The 18,701-nt window shown below is 42.6% G+C and overlaps 1 protein-coding gene across 2 annotated transcripts in view; it reads right to left on the reverse strand.

The window, feature by feature from the left end:
- npas1 (neuronal PAS domain protein 1) overlaps nt 1–13,212 on the reverse strand; it is a 36,989-nt gene extending 23,777 nt beyond the window's left edge. For both annotated transcript variants that reach the window (XM_085430144.1, XM_085430143.1), the window contains exons 1-3: nt 12,538–13,212; nt 2,644–2,811; nt 965–1,203 (exon numbers count right to left, since the gene is read on the reverse strand). In XM_085430144.1, coding sequence (XP_085286270.1) covers nt 965–1,203; nt 2,644–2,738 — 334 coding nt within the window. In that variant the 5' untranslated portion in view covers nt 2,739–2,811; nt 12,538–13,212. The remainder of the gene's footprint in view (nt 1–964; nt 1,204–2,643; nt 2,812–12,537) is intronic.
- Nucleotides 13,213–18,701: the final 5,489 nt, after the last annotated feature.

The following is an 18,701-nucleotide window of genomic DNA, read 5'->3' on the forward strand; positions in this document are numbered from 1 at the left end:
GAAAACGCATGAGCTTGTTTGCACGCATAGACAGTGGCAGTAATTACTATTGTTAATAGGAGGCTGGATCAATACCCCAGTCCGAACTGAATTTTTGTGGCGTGGGGTGTCACTGTGGGTAGGAGTACGTAGGCAGAACAGACAGCTGAGGTCTGCTTCTGATTGAAACAGAGAAGTGAGTCGAAATATGAATTTTAGTGGTTTGCGTCCTTTGGCAACAAAGCAGCATATTTATCTCTGCTATATAATTTTCATATTGGCTGAAATGTAGGAATCATTGGCTGAAAGTGTTCCACATATGCGTGTTTAATTTAATCCTGCATATTTGCACATTGCTTTTGTCAAGGTTGAATTTTGTGAACAGATAACAACAACCTACTCGTGACATACCCAGAAAAAGTGTCAACACTTAACCAGTCATAGAGATATTTTCTGTTACCAGGATGTTTTTTTAAAATAAAATTTTAATTCAAGGACAAGACCCTCAAAAAGGCCTTAAAAATGTGTTATCTAGATTATCATATTTTAGGCAATTATTCACTAGTATGTCACTACTAGGGCATTTTGTTACTCAGCTGGAAAGCATAATACTTTTCCAATCCCATCCCAGGCTCTGAGAAAATGTTAACTTTGGTAAGAAGAGAAAAAGGAAAAGTACTGAGTCTACAGCTCTAAAACTCATTCAGTCTGGGACAAATACGATATCTTAATGCAAACACACTACTGCTACATTTGATGTTAAAGTCAAATAAACATAAAAAGTTGTTTTTAAGTTACATTTTTAAAAATGGTGCACCAGAATTTGCTTCATTTTCAATGTAAAACCCACATTTAGAAGGTTTAGATCATTGTACATATTTCTTTTAGTTGAAAACATAAAACCTAAACTTTCTTCGTCATCTTCTTTGTAATATCTCAGTCACAAAAACTTTTCTTTTCATGTGATTGCTTGTTTCTTGCTCACCTTTGCCGCAGTTGCTGTCTCCCTCCAGCAGAGGGCTCCAGGGTGGGTCCCCCTGACTGGCAAAGGTCCGCATGTGCAGGTAGCTGATGGTCAACCGGATGACCGAAGCTTTGTCCAGTTGGCTTGTGATGGCCCCGGGCAGTGGCAGCATCTTGGCCAGCTCAAAGAACTCGAAGTTCTCCTTCCCCCGCCGAGAACGAGCCGCATTGCGAGATTTCTCTTTACGCAGGTTCTGGAGACTGAGATGTGGACAAGAAGTCGGTATGAGGACGAACGGGACAAGGGCGAAAGTGGTGCAGAGGGTGAAAGACAGAAGTAAAATGAAGGAACAGATAAACACAGGGAGAAAGGATCAGAGGGGCTCACAAATCTGAATCAGCGCGACGTAAGACAAGAAAAACTGATGGGCTATCGCTTAATGGCCATTTGCTGACCACCTGTTGATTGATTCGTGCTCTGTAAAAATGACCTCAGCATCAGTCTGAAAAACTCATTTCATAAATACACATAATGGGAATGGCTCCTGCAATTCAAGTGAAACAATCTCCATTCTGACCCATCTCTCGCAGATTGGCCTGGTAATTACAGACAAACTCGCTTCTTTTATCGGGCAGAGTCCTAATAATGCCATTTGCTCCAAAATCCATATGTGAACACATACACACAATTTCTCACTGCCTATTTTTTCTTACTCTCCCTCGCTCTCACCCTCTCCTCTCACCCTCTCCTCCCCCGCCCCAGCTCCCCCTCTCATCTGGTCCCGGGCTAGTGAGCTGAAGCCATGATTGAGGGATCAATAGGCGAGGGAGGGGCAGAGTGACAGAGGGGGGCCGGGGCTCAGGTAGCCTGTCTCTGTGATTGGGTATTGACTCTCCTCAATGGGGCCTGAGTGGTGGAATTATGTTGTCACAGCCACTTCACAATTTGTGTCGGTGCTGCGCTGGGATAAAGTGTGTGTATGTGTGTGTTAGAGACACACAGAGAGAGAGAGGAGAACCAGCCATTCTCCCTCGTGTCTGTGTTGTTGATTTTCATCCGTAGACAGACCACCGGGTGGTGTGTGAGTGAGTGAGTGTGCGCGCATACACGTGCGACAGAAGAAAAGAACAAAGGAAAGACGTGCGCATATTGTGCTTACATATGTTTGTATCTTAATCAGCTGACACAGCTGTTGCATTTCTCCCTGTTAGGTTCTAATAAGTGAAATCAGTGTGTGTGTGTGTGTGTGTGTGTGTGTGTGTGTGTATGTGTGGACTCATGCTGCCAGCCTGTGTAACATCTCATTATTATACTGCCTCGACCCCGGCCACTGAGAACAATCAATACACACACATTGATTCTGCTTAGTTTTTATATCCGCCTGTAAATTACTTCCCATTAATAATTCCAGCCAAATTTACTTAATCTCCCACTAAGGGTGGGGGACTCGCAACTCTGACAGGATTGGCAGGTGAACAACAATACAGGTGATATGTAGCACTAAGGAGAAAAGCGTATGTTTCTGGATAATGTTTCGTTGATAAAAAAAAAAGAAAAGAAAAGCTTCTTCAGACTGTCAGTGAGTGCAAGGGTGTTAATGCATGTATTCCATCTTGCAGAGATTAATTCATGGGCATGCACGTAGGCTTATACAGTTTCAGCCTGTGTGTGTGCATGTGTTTGTGTGAGAGATGTCTCACCAGGGCAGGGTGGGAGGCTTGGCCAGTAGTCCTTGCAGGAAATCCCACTCCACACTCACACATTTCCCCTCACTAACAAATGGCATGGTTGCCATCCTTCCTCCAATCACGTGCCCACGCCGCTGTTAACGAAGGCTTCGATTGGCTGAGGACGTGATGGACTCAGACCTGGAGATTCACAAAAAGAAAGGAGAGAAGTGACAAAGAGACAAATGGGGGTGAGAAAAAAGAGCCAAGAACAATACTATCAAGAACTGCCAATGAAAGCCGCAATATAAATCAGGAACTACAGGCAGGAAGACGCATGGCATTTTTGGGTTGTTTCCATCAAAATTGATGGTTTAATCCCCCTTTTTTTAAAGAAACACTAGAAAAACTCTTAAACCTGCTTTTAATTTTAAGAAAACAATGACACTTTATCTCTTTTTACAGTTTCCATTCAACACTTTTAATTTGACTTTTGACTATAATTTGCATCCAAAAGCTTGGGTGAAAATTGATCCCATCTTGTGATATCTTACTGAAGGCAAGAGTGATTAATTTAAAAGAAGGGAAGAAAGAAATTGAGGCAGAGTAATTAGGTACCGTGTATACTTCCCTACATAAAGGTCAGTGGCTGCTCCCAAGATAACAGACATAAGACAAAACACTAACCCTCCTTTGAAGTCACACTTACTCTGAAAATCACAGATCTCAAAATGTCTCCCTTCATCCCAGAGAGAATATTCAAACCTGTGTGTGACTCGCGTTTAAACCGAATATGTCTGAAGACAAAACACCCCGCCCGTCCCAGATCTTTTGCTGCGTTGTGCCAGCTTCTAACACCCTCCTGCAGTAAAAAATCACTTGCCAATATTCTTTCCTGTCCTCAAACAGAGCGCCGCTCCTCACCAGTTTCCCTCCCCTCTGTGCTGTGTTGACATTTAAAGGGCTGGTGTGGCCCCGAGCACCCCAGTGTCATGCCCTTGGGCCTGAGATGCCCTCTCTCTCTTTCGTTCTGCCTCTCACTCTCTCACTTCCTCTTTCTTTGGCCTGGCTGGGTCAGCACAATCATGTCAGTAGAGCTGTGCCAGGGCAAAAGAAAATGGATTATGTCTCGAGTTTGAGCATGGCTATGCTGACCTTGGCTAAGAGGGGTCAGCAGAAGCTCGGCAGGTTTGGCAGATATCATTTTGCAAATCTGGGCAAAAAGAGCCAACATTTAATGCATTTGGACTGAGTTCAAAGGCAGAGGAGTCAATAATCAGTTCAACAAAGGCGGAATAGTTGTTGAAAGGGAAGAGTGGGTCATCAACTTTAATAGTTTTACTCTGTATTTAGGCCGCAACAGTGAAGCAGAAATGTAAAACTTCTATTTCGAACATGCTCTGAGGTCAGTAATCCAAAGGAACTGAAGAGGTAGTTCTAGCAGGGAATATTTTGTTCACAATTATGCAATGCATGTACAAAAAGCATGCAGTAACAGTAAAGGAAAAGTAAGGAGATCGCTAGAATCAGCACGCTTTATCCTCCACTATGAATGCTTTACATCAAAATCCATGTAACTGCAGCTGAAATATTTCAAGCTGGATCAAACTGGGGACTGACCACCTGACTGTGGCTATAATTTATGAACTTTTATACCTGCAGATTGTTACTGCAGTCCAAGATGAAGCAGAGAAGGGCAATCTTATCTGTATTTATTAAAGACATGGAAGAATAAACTGGTGCTGTTCATACATTAGTGCACTCCTAATGTTAAATGCTCTAGCTCTTCAGAGTTCTTTTATGTGAAATCCAGACAATTTGCCTACAAATTGATTGCCTGTTAAGTAAATTTAAATCAGCAGGAAAGCAATAAAGCTGCAAATTGAATGAGTTTGGTTAATTTTCCAGATTCAACATCTTCCCTGGGTATTCGAATTGGCAGAATATTCCTAGCCTTAAGTTTTAAGGCTCGGGCTTTACTCCAACATAGGTAACCTACAGTATGTGTGTGTGTGTGTGTGTGTATATATATATATATATATATATATATAGATAGATAGATAGATAGATAGATAGATAGATAGATAGATAGATAGATAGATAGATAGATAGATAGATAGATAGATAGATAGATAGATAGATAGATAGATAGATAGATAGATAGATAGATAGATAGATAGATACTAAAGTTACCAGCCTGCAACATTGACAGTCTTTTCCAAGAGTCTGCTGGAGAGAAGACAGGGTCGAGCAGAGGGCATTGCACCTCTGTCTAACAACTTCACCTTTGTCACCTTCTCCACCTCGCCAGGATAAATGCACTACATGCCAAATTGGGCTGTGTACAGTAGGACAAAGAGATCAAAAGGAGACACAGACAGGAAGCAATTTACTCTCAATTTTTCACCACGCACACAGGCGGAAGCCTCTCTTCAACCTATACCTGTATGTTTATCTCTTAATTGACCCTATCTGTGCTTATCTAATCTCTCCTTTCATCTTTCTGTCTCAAACTATCTCTCCATCTCTGTCTCTCTCTCTCTCTCTCTCTCTATCTGGGCAGACACACAGGGGCGTAATGGACAGGGACCTCCACAGTATTTATTCAATCAGCCTCATAACCTTGTCGCTGGTTGGTCGGCCCATTAATGCACTCACCCAAATAGACCCCGCCACTTTGACTGCTAATGCTCCAGCTAGCTAGCAGCACAACAGGCTTCTGAATGTCAGAAGTGTCATCTAGGCGGAGAGTGTGAAACAACCCCACTCGAGAGAAGCGAGTCAACTTATTCTGTCATGGCACAGTGGGAAATTTATGAAAAAGAAAAGTGTAACTTCTGAGAGCACTGGAAGTAACAAAAATAAAAAAAATTAAAAAATAAAATACTGTGCCCACAGCTGTAGAGATCAACTTGTATCAAGTGTGACCGCAGGTGTTCACAATGTTGCTGCAGTGCTCCATATTCATAAGTGTGGTGCATGTGTGCCAGCCTGAGTGTGTGCGTTTGAGACCACTACCCTATAGAGCCGTGCACTCTTGGCTCAGCCTCAGCAGCAACAGAAGAGGAGGGCACTGCGGCGAGCGCTCACAGCCGCTGTTTGCAGTGCGCTTCTCTCTGGCTGCTTGCTTGGCTCCTGCTCTGTTTATTTTCAGCAGGGACGTTTAATTAGGGCCTCCAGCTGTCAGAGGTTCGTTAGCGTGCCCCTCCTTTCCCCGGGCCGCCCCTCCCCACGGGGAGTCAGGGGCATCAGGCAAATGAACACATTTAAGTCAAACAGCACGCCGACAGACAATAGCTCCACTGCCATGCCACCAGCTCCCCTAGGTAGAGACATGGTTGTTTTATGCCTCATCTCCCCAACCCCTGGGGCCCAATACAGAGGCTGGCCAAGACTGCCAATGTGGAGGCAGAGGAGTTCTCATTGCCCACTAGAGACTACATGCACACTGCACTCATGTAAAAAGGGGAAGAGCAGGACCGAGCCTGTGCGATTTATAGTTTACAATAAAAACAACAGTTTCAGAGGATTTTTCACAAATTTTGGGGATTAAAAAATATCAAAGAAATATGTAAAATGTTGCTTTAAGGGTTGTATACATTAACAACACAGCAAAGAATTATTTTAGAAGAATTGTTTGCTCTGTACAGCAGAATAATGGTGACCTTCGCAAACAATCAAAGTCACACTCTGGGCTCCCTCCCTAGCTGGGCTGCGAGGACGTTAGTGTGTGTGAGACCCTCCCTTTGAAACCTTTGGACCTCCCTGTGTTTATAAGGAGACAAGAGTCAGTGGGAAAGTGGGAGTGTAACCCAGAGTGTTCAGGCGGTGCACCGAAAAACTATTTTATTTGTGTTAATTACCTTACTTAAGTGCAATTATTTTATTTCGGCTCAGAGTGAGAGTCTTTACTGCTGCTTTCCTGCTCTCTCTGCTGCTTTCTGTATCGCTGTGCGTGCTGTCTATTAAAAACGATGTTCTCATACAGCTACTGCATTCTCAGTTACATGTCAAGGCAAATAAAATTCTGCCTCACTCTGTTTGTTTGTCATGTTTTAAAACTGTAATCAACTCATCTAAAGATGTGACTCGTCACCCTGGAACTCTGAAAATAGAGAAGGCGCTTTTTCATGCGCTAAATGATGTAAAAATATCTGGTAGAACCAAAACTAGATCTAACCAAGGAGTCTTGTTGTCTTAGCCATGGCTTTTGTTACCAACCAGTAGCTGAAAGAAAACTTACAGGAAAAAAAAAACTAGTTAAGTATAAAACAAGGACTCCTTAATGGGAGTAGAACCTCATTCTCCTCAATGAAAGTCTTACAGATTATGTGTATGATGCCGCTGTCCTAGTGCATCACGCAGAGGCTCTTAATGTTACTTTTTGCACTTTTAGATTTTTTTCTTTCGCCTAAAATAAGTGAAAAAACTGTATTATTTTTAGTACATTTTAGAGCAAATACTGATCGATGGCCTATTGCGAAGGTCAGGCTAATCAGGGCTGAGCCTGATTCACAAAATCTGCTAAATCCAAGCAGAAAGTTTTACACATTTACATCAAGTAAACCTACAAAAGCTTTGTTGAACTTGCAACTATTCCTGTAATTTACAAATGATGGAAAATTCTGAAAGATGACAGCTCTCATCTGCCATGTGCTCACAAGTTATTTTTGTAAAGCTGTAAAAAGCCTGGTGTTGTCTTTCAACCTCTCGATCTCCTCCGTTTTCATGCCCACAGCTGAATAAAAGCTTCCCCCACTTAAATACAAAAAAAAAGGTTTTAACATTCAAGGCCCATTTAAGACATATGCAGTTCAGTTTTCAGTGCAATCAAAATTTAACTGATAATGCTTTCTTGACAGCTCTCCTCTGTTCTTCATTCATCCAAGTCTAAAGGTAAAAGTAAAGTATATACACAGTACAACAGTGATGAAGCATTCCTGTGAATAAAATTTGATCAAATCGAGAACGTTCAATATCATGGAAGATGTAGAAAACACGGTTGGAAATAACATGAACAGAATATTTGATGCAGCTAGTTTTCTATCTTGCCTTTCATGTTGTTGAGTAGTTGTAAATGAGTGTCTGGAGTGTCTGGGGAGATGAAGTTTGGTATTCTGGTTGGAGGGCTGAAAACTACTTATCATGCATTACGGCCCTGGTTGGACCTCAGGATTTGGAAGTCAAAAGACTTTTTAATGTACAATTTTTCAGCTGCTGATCAATCGGCGGCTTCTGGACATGAAGATCTCTCTCCCTCCTCTCTCTCTCAGCATTCCATATTCCAAACTCGCTCGGCATTCTGCTTCCGTATCGGAGCTCCGGCTCCGATTGACCTTGACGACTCTGGATGATTCCCAACCCAAGGTTCTCTCCAACTCTCAAGGGCCTTGGCGTCTGCAGCTACCCCTCCCTCACACACACACACCCATCCACCAATTTTGCCTCTCCCATCATCCTCACCACACATCCCTCTCCTATAACCTCTCCTTTGCTCCTCCCTGGCCCTTGGCTGGATCATTAATTATCTAATGGAATCAATATGGCCTTAGATTGGACCAGTGTGACCCCGCCCGCCCCCAGGTATCTCTGCGTTGATGAGGAGGAAGAAAAAGTGTTTGGAATGGGTGTAAAGGAATGATAATAACGGCACCGTGTGTTCGTGAGAGTGAAACACCATCGTACACAGCGTGGACTGTCCCTAAACTGAACGAATACAGAATAAAGAGATCAGCAATAAATAAATGATTGGAGAGGGAGAGGGGGTGGATGGGGAAGGCATGGGGGGATGGATAGAGCATACGTAGAGGCAGATAGAGGCAAATCAGACAGTCAGAGAGAGAGGGAGAGTAGTAGTGAAATGATAGACAAATAAAGAAAAAGATGGAAAAAAAAGGAGAGAGAAAGAGATTTACTAATGTTCACCCTAATCAATATCTTTGTCTTTCTCCTCTTTTATTGCAGAAGGCTTTGGTGAGCGCTCTTTGATGTCCACTCCTAACCGGTGTGGAGATACACAGAATCCAATCCATGCCTGTCATAATTACCGTCTGACTTGGCCCCATGTGTACACAAAAGGAGTGCTTGACTGCACCTGCACTGTATCAAATATGAAGCTGAAGCTACTATTACACAGAAAACCATATTTACAGCAAAAATGATGTATCCCCTGCAGATTGCTCTGCAGATTTATTTATTTTTTCATCATACGAACTGAATGCAATCCCTTTCTTAGTAATTCAATTAATGAAAAAGACCCGCCGTCTGCTGAGTCCGAAGGTCTACAGTCATATTGCTATAGAAGCAACCACATATACAAGATAATCCAAATAGTGCATGAAAGTATGTTATGTTTCAAATACTTTAGTCCTACAGTAGGAGAAAAACAAGTTCTAGGGTTAGGCTTCCCTGTTGGTAAAAGTAGTCTGCATATGGCAGGAATAATATTTCAGTTCCAATTTAATACACTAGATATTTAAATAGTGCACCAGAGCAACTACAAAGTATTAACAGGAGTACAAAACATTAAAACATGGATATGGCTGAGGGGAAAATGCAGTAAAAAAATTGCATTAAGTAAGTTAGTTAAAATGTTCCGTCCATCATTAAGTTAACCATCTTTGACCTTTATGATTTATATGCTTCAAACAGAAACCCCCGAGCACAAGGTTAAATAATAAATGCAGTCTATTCTGGGGTTAAATGCTCCAACATTAATGCTAGGGAAGGCTTGAGGTGAAAAGTGAGACTTCAAATACTTTTTCTAAAAAGAATGTCAGTGTGCTCACATGTAAGGGGAATACTGATAACATTCCCACATATTGCAGCGTTTCCTATTTTTTTCAAGCGCTCCCAAAATCTAAGCTAATAGTGAGCGAACACCAAAAGGGAGAGAGAAGGCAGAAACTTCTCCCTCTCGCTGTGGAAGAGTCAGCCAAGTGGATGCAGCTCTCTATACGGCTGAAGATGGTAAATCCACTCCCGCAGGCAGAGACCACATCAGCACTGACCTCCAAATAACCACAGGCCAGAGAACAGCACACAGGGTCACTCAATCTCTCCAACACACACACACAAACAGCAATGTGTGTGCTCAAACCAGGACTTGAAAGCACACTCTAGCTCTGCACACCAGCACAGAGAAGTCCACATGCTAATATAGACACATCAATTAGCATGGTGCAAATGTCAGAGTTCAGAGCACCGTTGAACAAGATGTGTAGGTGTCTGGCAGTACACTTGGGGGAACCAGGATACCCGCCGGGCTCATGCTATATTTCCACACAGATGCGTTTTTTTTTTTTGTACATTTCCAGATATATTTTGCGTAAGTTCTACTTAAACTATAAAGTAGAGATTGTAAAGAAAAAGACACGAAAGAGTGAGGATTTACGCTCTGAAGCCCACACCTGATCTGGTATTCCATCTAGAGGGAAAGTGTCTGCAAACGTGGACATCCATACATTGTGTGCATATCACTAAATAACTGTGTCTGCGAGTGTTTGCGCACAAAAGAGTGGTGGATCCCTTCAGGCTGGTGTGTGAATGACAGCAGGGGTTATGTAAGGAGCCACAGCGGGGCCGGAGTGGACAGTCCGACCGGAGATCAGGTCAGCAGAGTGTGACACTAAACACATCTCTCTGACACTGCGCTGACACCCTCTGTCACAGACCCACACACTGTCTGTCAACGCTCTTCACACATACACTGGCACGCACGCACGACGGGAGCTGGAAGTGTGTGAGCGGCTGTCTGTCAACACGCCACACACTGACCACGTTGGTGTGTGTCTGTGTGTGGAAGAGAGCAACAGAGAGAGACAAAAATATCAAGAGAGGAATAGAAAGAGGAAGGGAGAGGCGAGGCGAGGTGTCTGTCTACCTGAGAACTTGTCAATGAGTCAAAAAAAGTGGCTGCCTGCCTCTGTCTACTAACCAAGATAAATTCCTAAAATGCCTACCTGCTGTTGCGCTTCTGAAATGAGCAATTTTATCCACTCGTGTGATCATCGTTTATGCAAAGCGAACAAAGAAAAACATCAGAAATGCACGCCAGCCCTGATCTTTGATGAGCTGAAAAAGAGGTGATCTCAGAGCAGCCTTTATCACATTTCCCTGTTTCTTTTTTCTGCAGTCTTCAAACAGGGCTCTTACCAACATTTCCACTTTCACACAGTAATCCGAGTCAGCTTCTGTCACACAGTTGCCCTTTGGCATAAACTGCAGCTCCCTGAATGCAAAAGCCGAAGAAGAAACCTGCATCTGGGACTAATAAAAAAGGCCCGAAGGTAGGTCAGGACCAAAGCGTCCCGCACACGCAAGAAGTGAAACGGATGGGGAAGCTTGGTGGCTCAGTGGGTCGGGGTATAAACTGTACCGTGCTCATGCAATGACTCGGCCTGACCCTGCTTCATGTCAGTGTTCTGATCCAGTCTTTACTCATCTAATGCCGATTTTTTAAAAGTGGGGGGAAAAACTGAAAAATTACACCAGTGTGGACGGTAACTTTTTTTTTTTCTAACTGCTGGTAACATTTTGACACCCGAGTGAGGAAGTCTGCACTGAACGTACTTATTTGGTTGGATTTTATCTGCAGCACCTGCAATCTCAGCAGGTGTGGCTGCAAATGATGCTTTAGGTGGCGTACGAGACGGAGCAGAATTTATAACAAACACATGCCACTGATTTCAGAGTGATGCTGAAGGAGAGTATACAAAATAAGCACTCAAGGCAAATATCCGCATATGGAGGAGTGCAGACTTACAAACTGAATCTGGCAGGAAATCAAACAAATCCCATTTTTGCACTTGCCCGTCGACGCACATACTCATAAATGCGCATTTTTCTATTCTGGTAATCTGACTTTTTCTTCCAGTGACAAGCCTCTGAGCACAATAACAGAAAAAAAAATTATGAAAAAAGAAAAAAAAACAAAAAACGAAAACACTCTGTGATAGTTTGTTATTTACTTTACAGCAGCAGTGAACACCGTGCGTTTGTCACAGTCATTCTGCCAATTTGGACCACCTGCTGCAAACACCCTGAAGGCAGCGAATGTTACCAAGCCAGTAAACTGTGACCAATTCTGCCTCTGCAGGTGGAGACGGGCAGGCAGCCGTTCACTCTGTGCCTCCATATCTCAAATGGCACGCACACACACACGCGCGCAAACACACTCAAGCACAGGAAATCTGCAAAGAGGTGCACTCAGCACAAAACATAAACATGCGTAATTATTCGGCTTATCTGAAAAAATGAAGATTGGAGTGAAAATGCCTGCCAGCTTAACTGAACTGATGAAGAAGTTTGTTGGGAAGCGGTATGCTTGATGTGTATTAATATTATTCATAATAAATGTTATAAAGTTAGACTTTTAAAAAAAAAGCATATTTCTGTGTTTTTCTTTTCTCTAACTAAATAGATTTAAACAAGCTGACACAGTACAAACAGACTCCAGTAAAAAAGGTTGAAAGGATACAGTCAGTTTTACCAATGTGTCCTTTTTCTATCTTTGTAATAACAACCACACTGATGATGGACTAATTTAGCAATATAAATGAAATCAACTAAAACATTTATCGCCCATCCTAAACGAGACTGGCTACAAATGTTATCACCATGGCTACCAAGCTTATCTTTCATCTAAAGGGGTGGAAAAGTACTTTTGAAGTAGATTTAACAAAATACAATAAAAGTTTGATAAAATTTAATCTTGTACAAATCATTTAAAAATCATAGCAAACACCAAACAAACAGATCAAAATTCAGTCATTTTAAACCAAATTATTAAATAAAAGGAGACACAGTTATTCCTTCTAGTCACAGAACTTTACAATGTGATCAGTGTGTGTGTGTGTGTGTGTGTGTGTGTGGTCATGCATGTGTATTCATTCTGACTGTAAGTTGTTAGGTCCATTATCTACTCACCTGACGGGCATTTCCAACATTCAATCCACCGCTGTCGACCTGATCCACTTTGTCTCCTTCTTCTTCCTCCTTCTCTTCTTCGTCTTCTTCTTCTCCTCCTCCTCCCTTTTGGTGCCCCTGCTTTGCCCTGGCAGTGCCCCCTCCCTCCACACCTCCACCAGCACCTCGAGCTTAAACACGGCAGGCAAACACTGAGTGTGTGAGCCAAGGGGGCTGGGACAGGGGCAGCGGCAATCCCCTCACTTTCACAAAAGCCGTGGCCGTGCAGCCGGACACATCGTGGACTCCCGTTGCACGGAGAGTGTGTGTGTGTGTTTGTGAAAGAGGGAGAGAGCGAGAGCGCGAGAAGGAGAGGGAGAACGTGTGTCTGTGTGTGTTTGTGCGAAGTGGAGTGAGCTAGCTGATGTAGCTCTCCTCGGCTCTCAGACTCACTTCACTAACACTCTGCTCCGCTGCTTCTTTGAGATGGACTCGGATTAGGACACAGCCAGTGTGAGAATCTCTTTCTCTCTCTCTCACTCACTCTCTCTCCAGCCAGCATGCTCCCTCCCACCCTTCCTCTCTCCCGCTCACTCATTCATTCTCCTTGCTGAGCTTCTTTCTTTTCATTTCCTCTTGGGAAAGCCATGCACACCAGTTGTCTCTGCCTTCAGCTGCTCCCTTTCTCTCCCTCCCTCCCTCTCTCTCTCTCTCTCTCTCTCTCTCTCAGTCACTAGTAAATATAAAAGGCATGCTTGTACAGCCCCTCGCCTCAGTCTCTCTCTGGCTGGCTCTCCCCCCCTAACTCGCTGTGTCTCATGCTTTCGTTTATCCCCACCTCCATGTGCCCCCCTCACTTTCTTTCTCACTGTCAAAGCTGCCTTTCAAATGCTGATTAGCAGCCAGAGTAAAAGAGGGAAAGAGAGACGGAAAGAGATGGAGAGAGGATGACTAAAACAAGTGGGAGATTCCATCACATCCAAACATATTGTAATGACTCCCCGTCCTGTACATACACAAACACACACACACACACACACACACACACATAAACTATCCTCAGCTGAACAATAAGTAGTACCCCAGAAATTGTAAGTAATTTTCTCCAATATTTCACTGTTTTACACTAAACTAAACATTTTTCTGATGTTTACTTTTGACGTGTTCAGCTTTCAATTTTTTCCATCTCTAAAATCACGGAAAACAAACAGCTTAGGTCCTAATCAATCAAAGCTGCCACAAGCGTGACATCACTATTTTTTAAGATAAGAGCTACCTTGGCTAAGGTTAGCGAAAGATCAAAGTTGTGTTTAAAAGTTTGACTTGTTAAAAGAAAGACACGAACAGAAACGACACGCTTTCCTGATCCTGCTATTCATCATCTGTAACTATGTTATCTACTTTCGCTTTGTCTTTTAAGACATAAACCTCATATCCTTTACTTCACACTGTGATTAACTGAGGTTATTTTAGGCAAGTCACCTTCAGTGACTAGCAGAACCATAACACTGTTGTGGAGAAAAGCAAAAAAGGATGTTTTTTGGAAAGAATAGTTTTTATGCATGTTGGAATGATTACTTTTTTTGTTTTCTGATTAACAAGACTTTGGAGAACAATTAAAAAAAACCCAAAGAATTAATATTGTAATAGCATAGGGTTAAGGTTAGGCTCAGGGATGATGACTTAGACCTTACATTTTGTAAACCTCCATAAAGTTCACAAACTAATGCACAAATGAGCTGCTAAGTTCAAAGTATTTACCTTGAAAGCATACTGGAAAGCATAAACTACAGTGAGTACAAAAAAATAATTATTAGAATGTAATGTGTTAAATTTGTTTAGATCACAGTAATAAGGAAGGATTGGTCTGTGTTTCAGTTTGGTTTAGCTGTGGCCTGAGAGTGTGTGTAATTGTTTAGAGAGAAAGGAATTTATGGACACTGGGGTCTGGTGTCATAAATAAAAGGAGTCAGGAAGCTACAGTTGGGGGTTGCTGATGCTTGTATCTTTAATAAAAACTCCTAATTGTTATAACTTAGAAGTAGGTTCGCAGGAGACTCTCCACCTGATCTGTAAATGTAAGACAACAAGAGGCCAACGACCCAGTGGATGCAGAGTGGTGGTCTCAATATTTGTAATATGTTAACTCTGTTTTGTATGTGGTCTAAAGGAATTTGGTGTAGCTTGGGTGAGGTTACTTTTATGACCCCCAGGAAGTCACGTACGCAGACACACACACACACACACACACACAGCGCTTAAACTGTTACACTCACACATCCACACGCACACTCACTCACGTGCACTCACACATACACACAGGTACGCACATACATTCACTCACGTGCACTCACATAGGCATACGCGTACGCGCACACACAGGCACTCACGTGCTCGTGCATACACACAGACACACAGAGTTTGCAGCACACCATGGGGGTTTTATGATGGGGTCGCTTCTATAAAGCTGGCTGTAACTAACAAAGGGGTGAAGATTTTGCAGAGGGACACCGGCCTCGTCTTCCCTTCTAGAAGATGCACGCTTAAATGAAGATGAATAAAGATGAATAAAGGTTTTGTGAAATGACTACTGAGTCCAGTGCCGTCTCTGGAAGCTTCGAGGAATAAAACAAACCGGGGTAAAACTGATTTTGCAACACTACATATTTAATCACATCTTACTCTACTAACACAGAGTAAGATGTCATTAAATATGTCTCTTGCAGGCACTCTTACTTGCAGAACTTCAGAAATATAAAAGTTTCTGGACCCTTTTAAACTCTAAAAGCTGTGATAATCACAAAAGAACCAATGATCATTTATTAATTTCACTCTAAAGTGTAAAAAAAAGTTTAAAAAAGCAAGATTTGAATTAGAATTATATTAGGAAGCTTATCCCAATATTACTTCACTACAAGACTATCGACTGCTTGTTTTTGGCATATCCCATTTAATAACAAAATCAGAATCAGAAAGGGGTTTATTGCCAAATGTTGAGCAGGTTTACAACATTAGGAAATTGCTGCGGTGCTTCAGTGCAAACATAGTGTCATAAATAGCACTTAAATAGACATGAAAAAATAAAAGTAGGGATAAGAATCATCACCTGTCTGCAAAATGAATGATTAAATTAAAATAAACAAATAAAAAAGGCGGACTAATTGAACCATCTTGACGGGTTGCCAATCATGCCAAAAGTTTGGTCAAATTTTGAGGTAAACATGATCATTACAGGCATTGTGCAAAGGCAAATGAAGACGGAAGTAGGCCTATTTTAAAAGGGTATCAGTTATACTCTACCCTAATACCTCTAAAACCTTACTTTCTGTTATATATATAATGATGTAAGGTTGGATTTCCAAACTAAAGACAGACAAAATTTCAAATAAAGAGGTGAATGTATCTAATCCCCGGGCTTTCAACTTCTCTGAAAGGTTTTCAATGCTATTTTTTCTACTTTCGTGCTGAGGAGACATAAGCACATCACAGACCTCTTCTTTTCTTGTCTTTTGCTCGGTTGTGGACAGAGACAGGTGCAGACAAGAACAATGTGTAATTATGTCCGCTATAATTTTTTATCTCTTGCCTGCAATCATCCATAGAAAACACCAACAATCAAACAACTCCTTTTGAGCAAGCACTTGGCGACACTGGGAAGGAAAAACTCCCTTTTAACTCACGTTCTCAGGGATGTACTATTTACCAAACAGAAACATCCTGCTGTTATCTGACTGTTGCAAATCAGGCTTTGGCTCAACATAAATGTATAGCTCAAGACGCAGTGTTACTATCTTTAGAGTTTGAATTTGGTAATTCAACACAGACAAAAGAGGGAAATGATGTTCAAAAGCACTGGTTTCTGCAAAGCCTGACACTCAGATGAAGAGCTCGGAGCTAAACGAGTTTGTTTAAAATATGTTTTTACATTATTGTTTAAAGACGCAAACATAACAAACAAGGATATCGAGAGGTCAAGTTGAGCAATACAGCCCCCACTTTTAATGGACTGGGCTGTCATGAGTATAGTCCTCGTCTGTTCTCCAGAGTTGACCAATCACAGCTGCCATAGACATATAACTGATTTGAACAGATTCTCACAAAGATTTGAAATATTTAGCCAGTCAGCAAAAGCCTGCTGCCTTCTACTCTGAATTAAATAACACCTTTGATGACACGTAGAATAGAAATACTTTTTTTTAAAAAGTACAACGTCCAAAAATTGCAACTGAGGGCACTTAGTTACATACAGCTACTGTCCATAGTCCATGCATGCTAAGACTAACAAATCTACACACAGAGAGAGACAAAAACACATTCAATCAAAGATGCAAACATATACCTGAACAAATAATCACACTCAGAGACTCACTCAAGCACTCTCTCTCCCACCAATCTCCCTCCCTCCCTCCTCCCCCGTCCCCTCTCCTCTATTCGTTCCCCTTGCCCTCAAACACTACTCAGAATATTGATACATCACCCCCTCCTCCTTCTTTTTTCTCTCTCTCTCTCCCTCTCCCTCTCCCTCCGTCTCTCTCCCTCCATCACTCACTTTCTCTACTGAATACTGATAGGCTGTCTACTCCGTGGTCTGAGTTTCAAATCTCTCCCTCCCTCCCGCTCCCTCTGTCGCTGCACCCGCTGCAAAAAACAGCAACATAAAAGAGGAAATAGCAGAAGTTAATGCACTGAGGTAGACATAAATTCAGTTAAGTACCATTTCAGATTATGTCAAGCTAAAAATGGGCTTAACATTGTGGAAAGGGGGGGGGGGGGGGGGTTTGACAGAGAGAGAGGAGGGAGGAGGAAAAGTGCTGCTTTGGTTGGCTGTCTCGCCAGCGGAAACTGGCCGAGTGGCTCGCAGCACAGTAGTGAACTGGCGGCCGGCGACAAAAGGGAAAAGACGTGTGAAAAGTTCAGGCAAATGAAGACGCATTCAGTGGTTTTTGTCTGACTCCCCCCACCGCCCCAACCTCATTGTTGGGCATGTCGACTGTGGCGCGGACAGGGTGGGGGGAAGAAGGGAGTGAATGAGGTCGTCAAAGAGTCCCAGAGAGCCCCCTCTACCTCACACACACACATGCAAACACAGACACACACTCACACACAACATCTTGAAACAGCTGAGAGCAAGAAAGCGCAAGAATTAGTAAAAGAAAGAAAAATGGCACATACTAAACTGTCCTGCTTTTCCTATGGATGGAAAGGTGGCAAGGCCTTTCAGACTATTGGTGTATCTACAACTCTGAGTGTGTGTAAGATTAAGTGTGTGTCTGCGCGGGAGAGAGCTGTGTGTGCCTAGTCTCTTTGGAGGAGGTTTTCTGTCTGCATTAGAAGTGCGGCGCGTCTGAGACGCTGGTAGAGGGAGTGTGTGATTTTGTCCTCCAAGTCTTCCCCAGGCGTCCTTGAAGGAGAGTTGAGGGGAATATCTGACTGTGTGTGTGTGTGTGTGTGTCTGTGTTTGTGACAGTGAGCCCTCACAGGCTGAGTTTAGCACCAGAGGCTTGCCTCGCAGAGCAGCATTACAGGTGTTCCCTGCACAAATCAGGGTGCTCCTGGAAATAAGATAAACCACAACCTGCAGCTGGAGAATTAACACGGCCTGCTGAATGAGAAATGTAATTAAATCAGGTGAATAAATAAGACTAAAAATGGGGGAAAAAATCCTTACTCAGTGTGTTTCTGTAAGTGTGGGCCTTCACATGCAAGTGGTATAGCGTGTAATGACTGTAGCAGTCAACAAGACAGTCACACCCATGTCTGACCTTGTTTCTCCGCCTGTCTACACATGCTATCGGCTGTGGTAAGTTCGATGTAGTGACAGTAAACTGCCCTTTCAGGAAAGCAGTGCAGACAGGTTAGTGATAAAGGAAATATCTTGTAAGGGGGGCTAAAAATATACCACATGCATTAAAAGACCAAGCTTTTTTAAAAATCACGAAAAACTGTTGTTTTTGCTGTGCGCAATAAAGCACCAGGAAGGTTGTGGAACTTGCATGAAACACTTTTGGTACTAAAAGATCCTAAGTGTAGCAAGAAACTATCCCCCATTATTATAGCAAAGTTCACACTGGCCGTACAAACACTGACAGCAGCCCATTCTTTCATTTTCATTACATCCTATACCTTAGGTGCACAGATGCAACTTGTGGAAGTTTAATGTGGAAGAAGTGGTGAAAAAATGGAGC

Source organism: Copadichromis virginalis, linkage group LG14 (genome assembly GCF_057382275.1).
Source record: "Copadichromis virginalis isolate Kocher_CV1m ecotype Utaka linkage group LG14, C_Virginalis_male_GT1.1, whole genome shotgun sequence".
NCBI lineage: Eukaryota > Metazoa > Chordata > Actinopteri > Cichliformes > Cichlidae > Copadichromis > Copadichromis virginalis.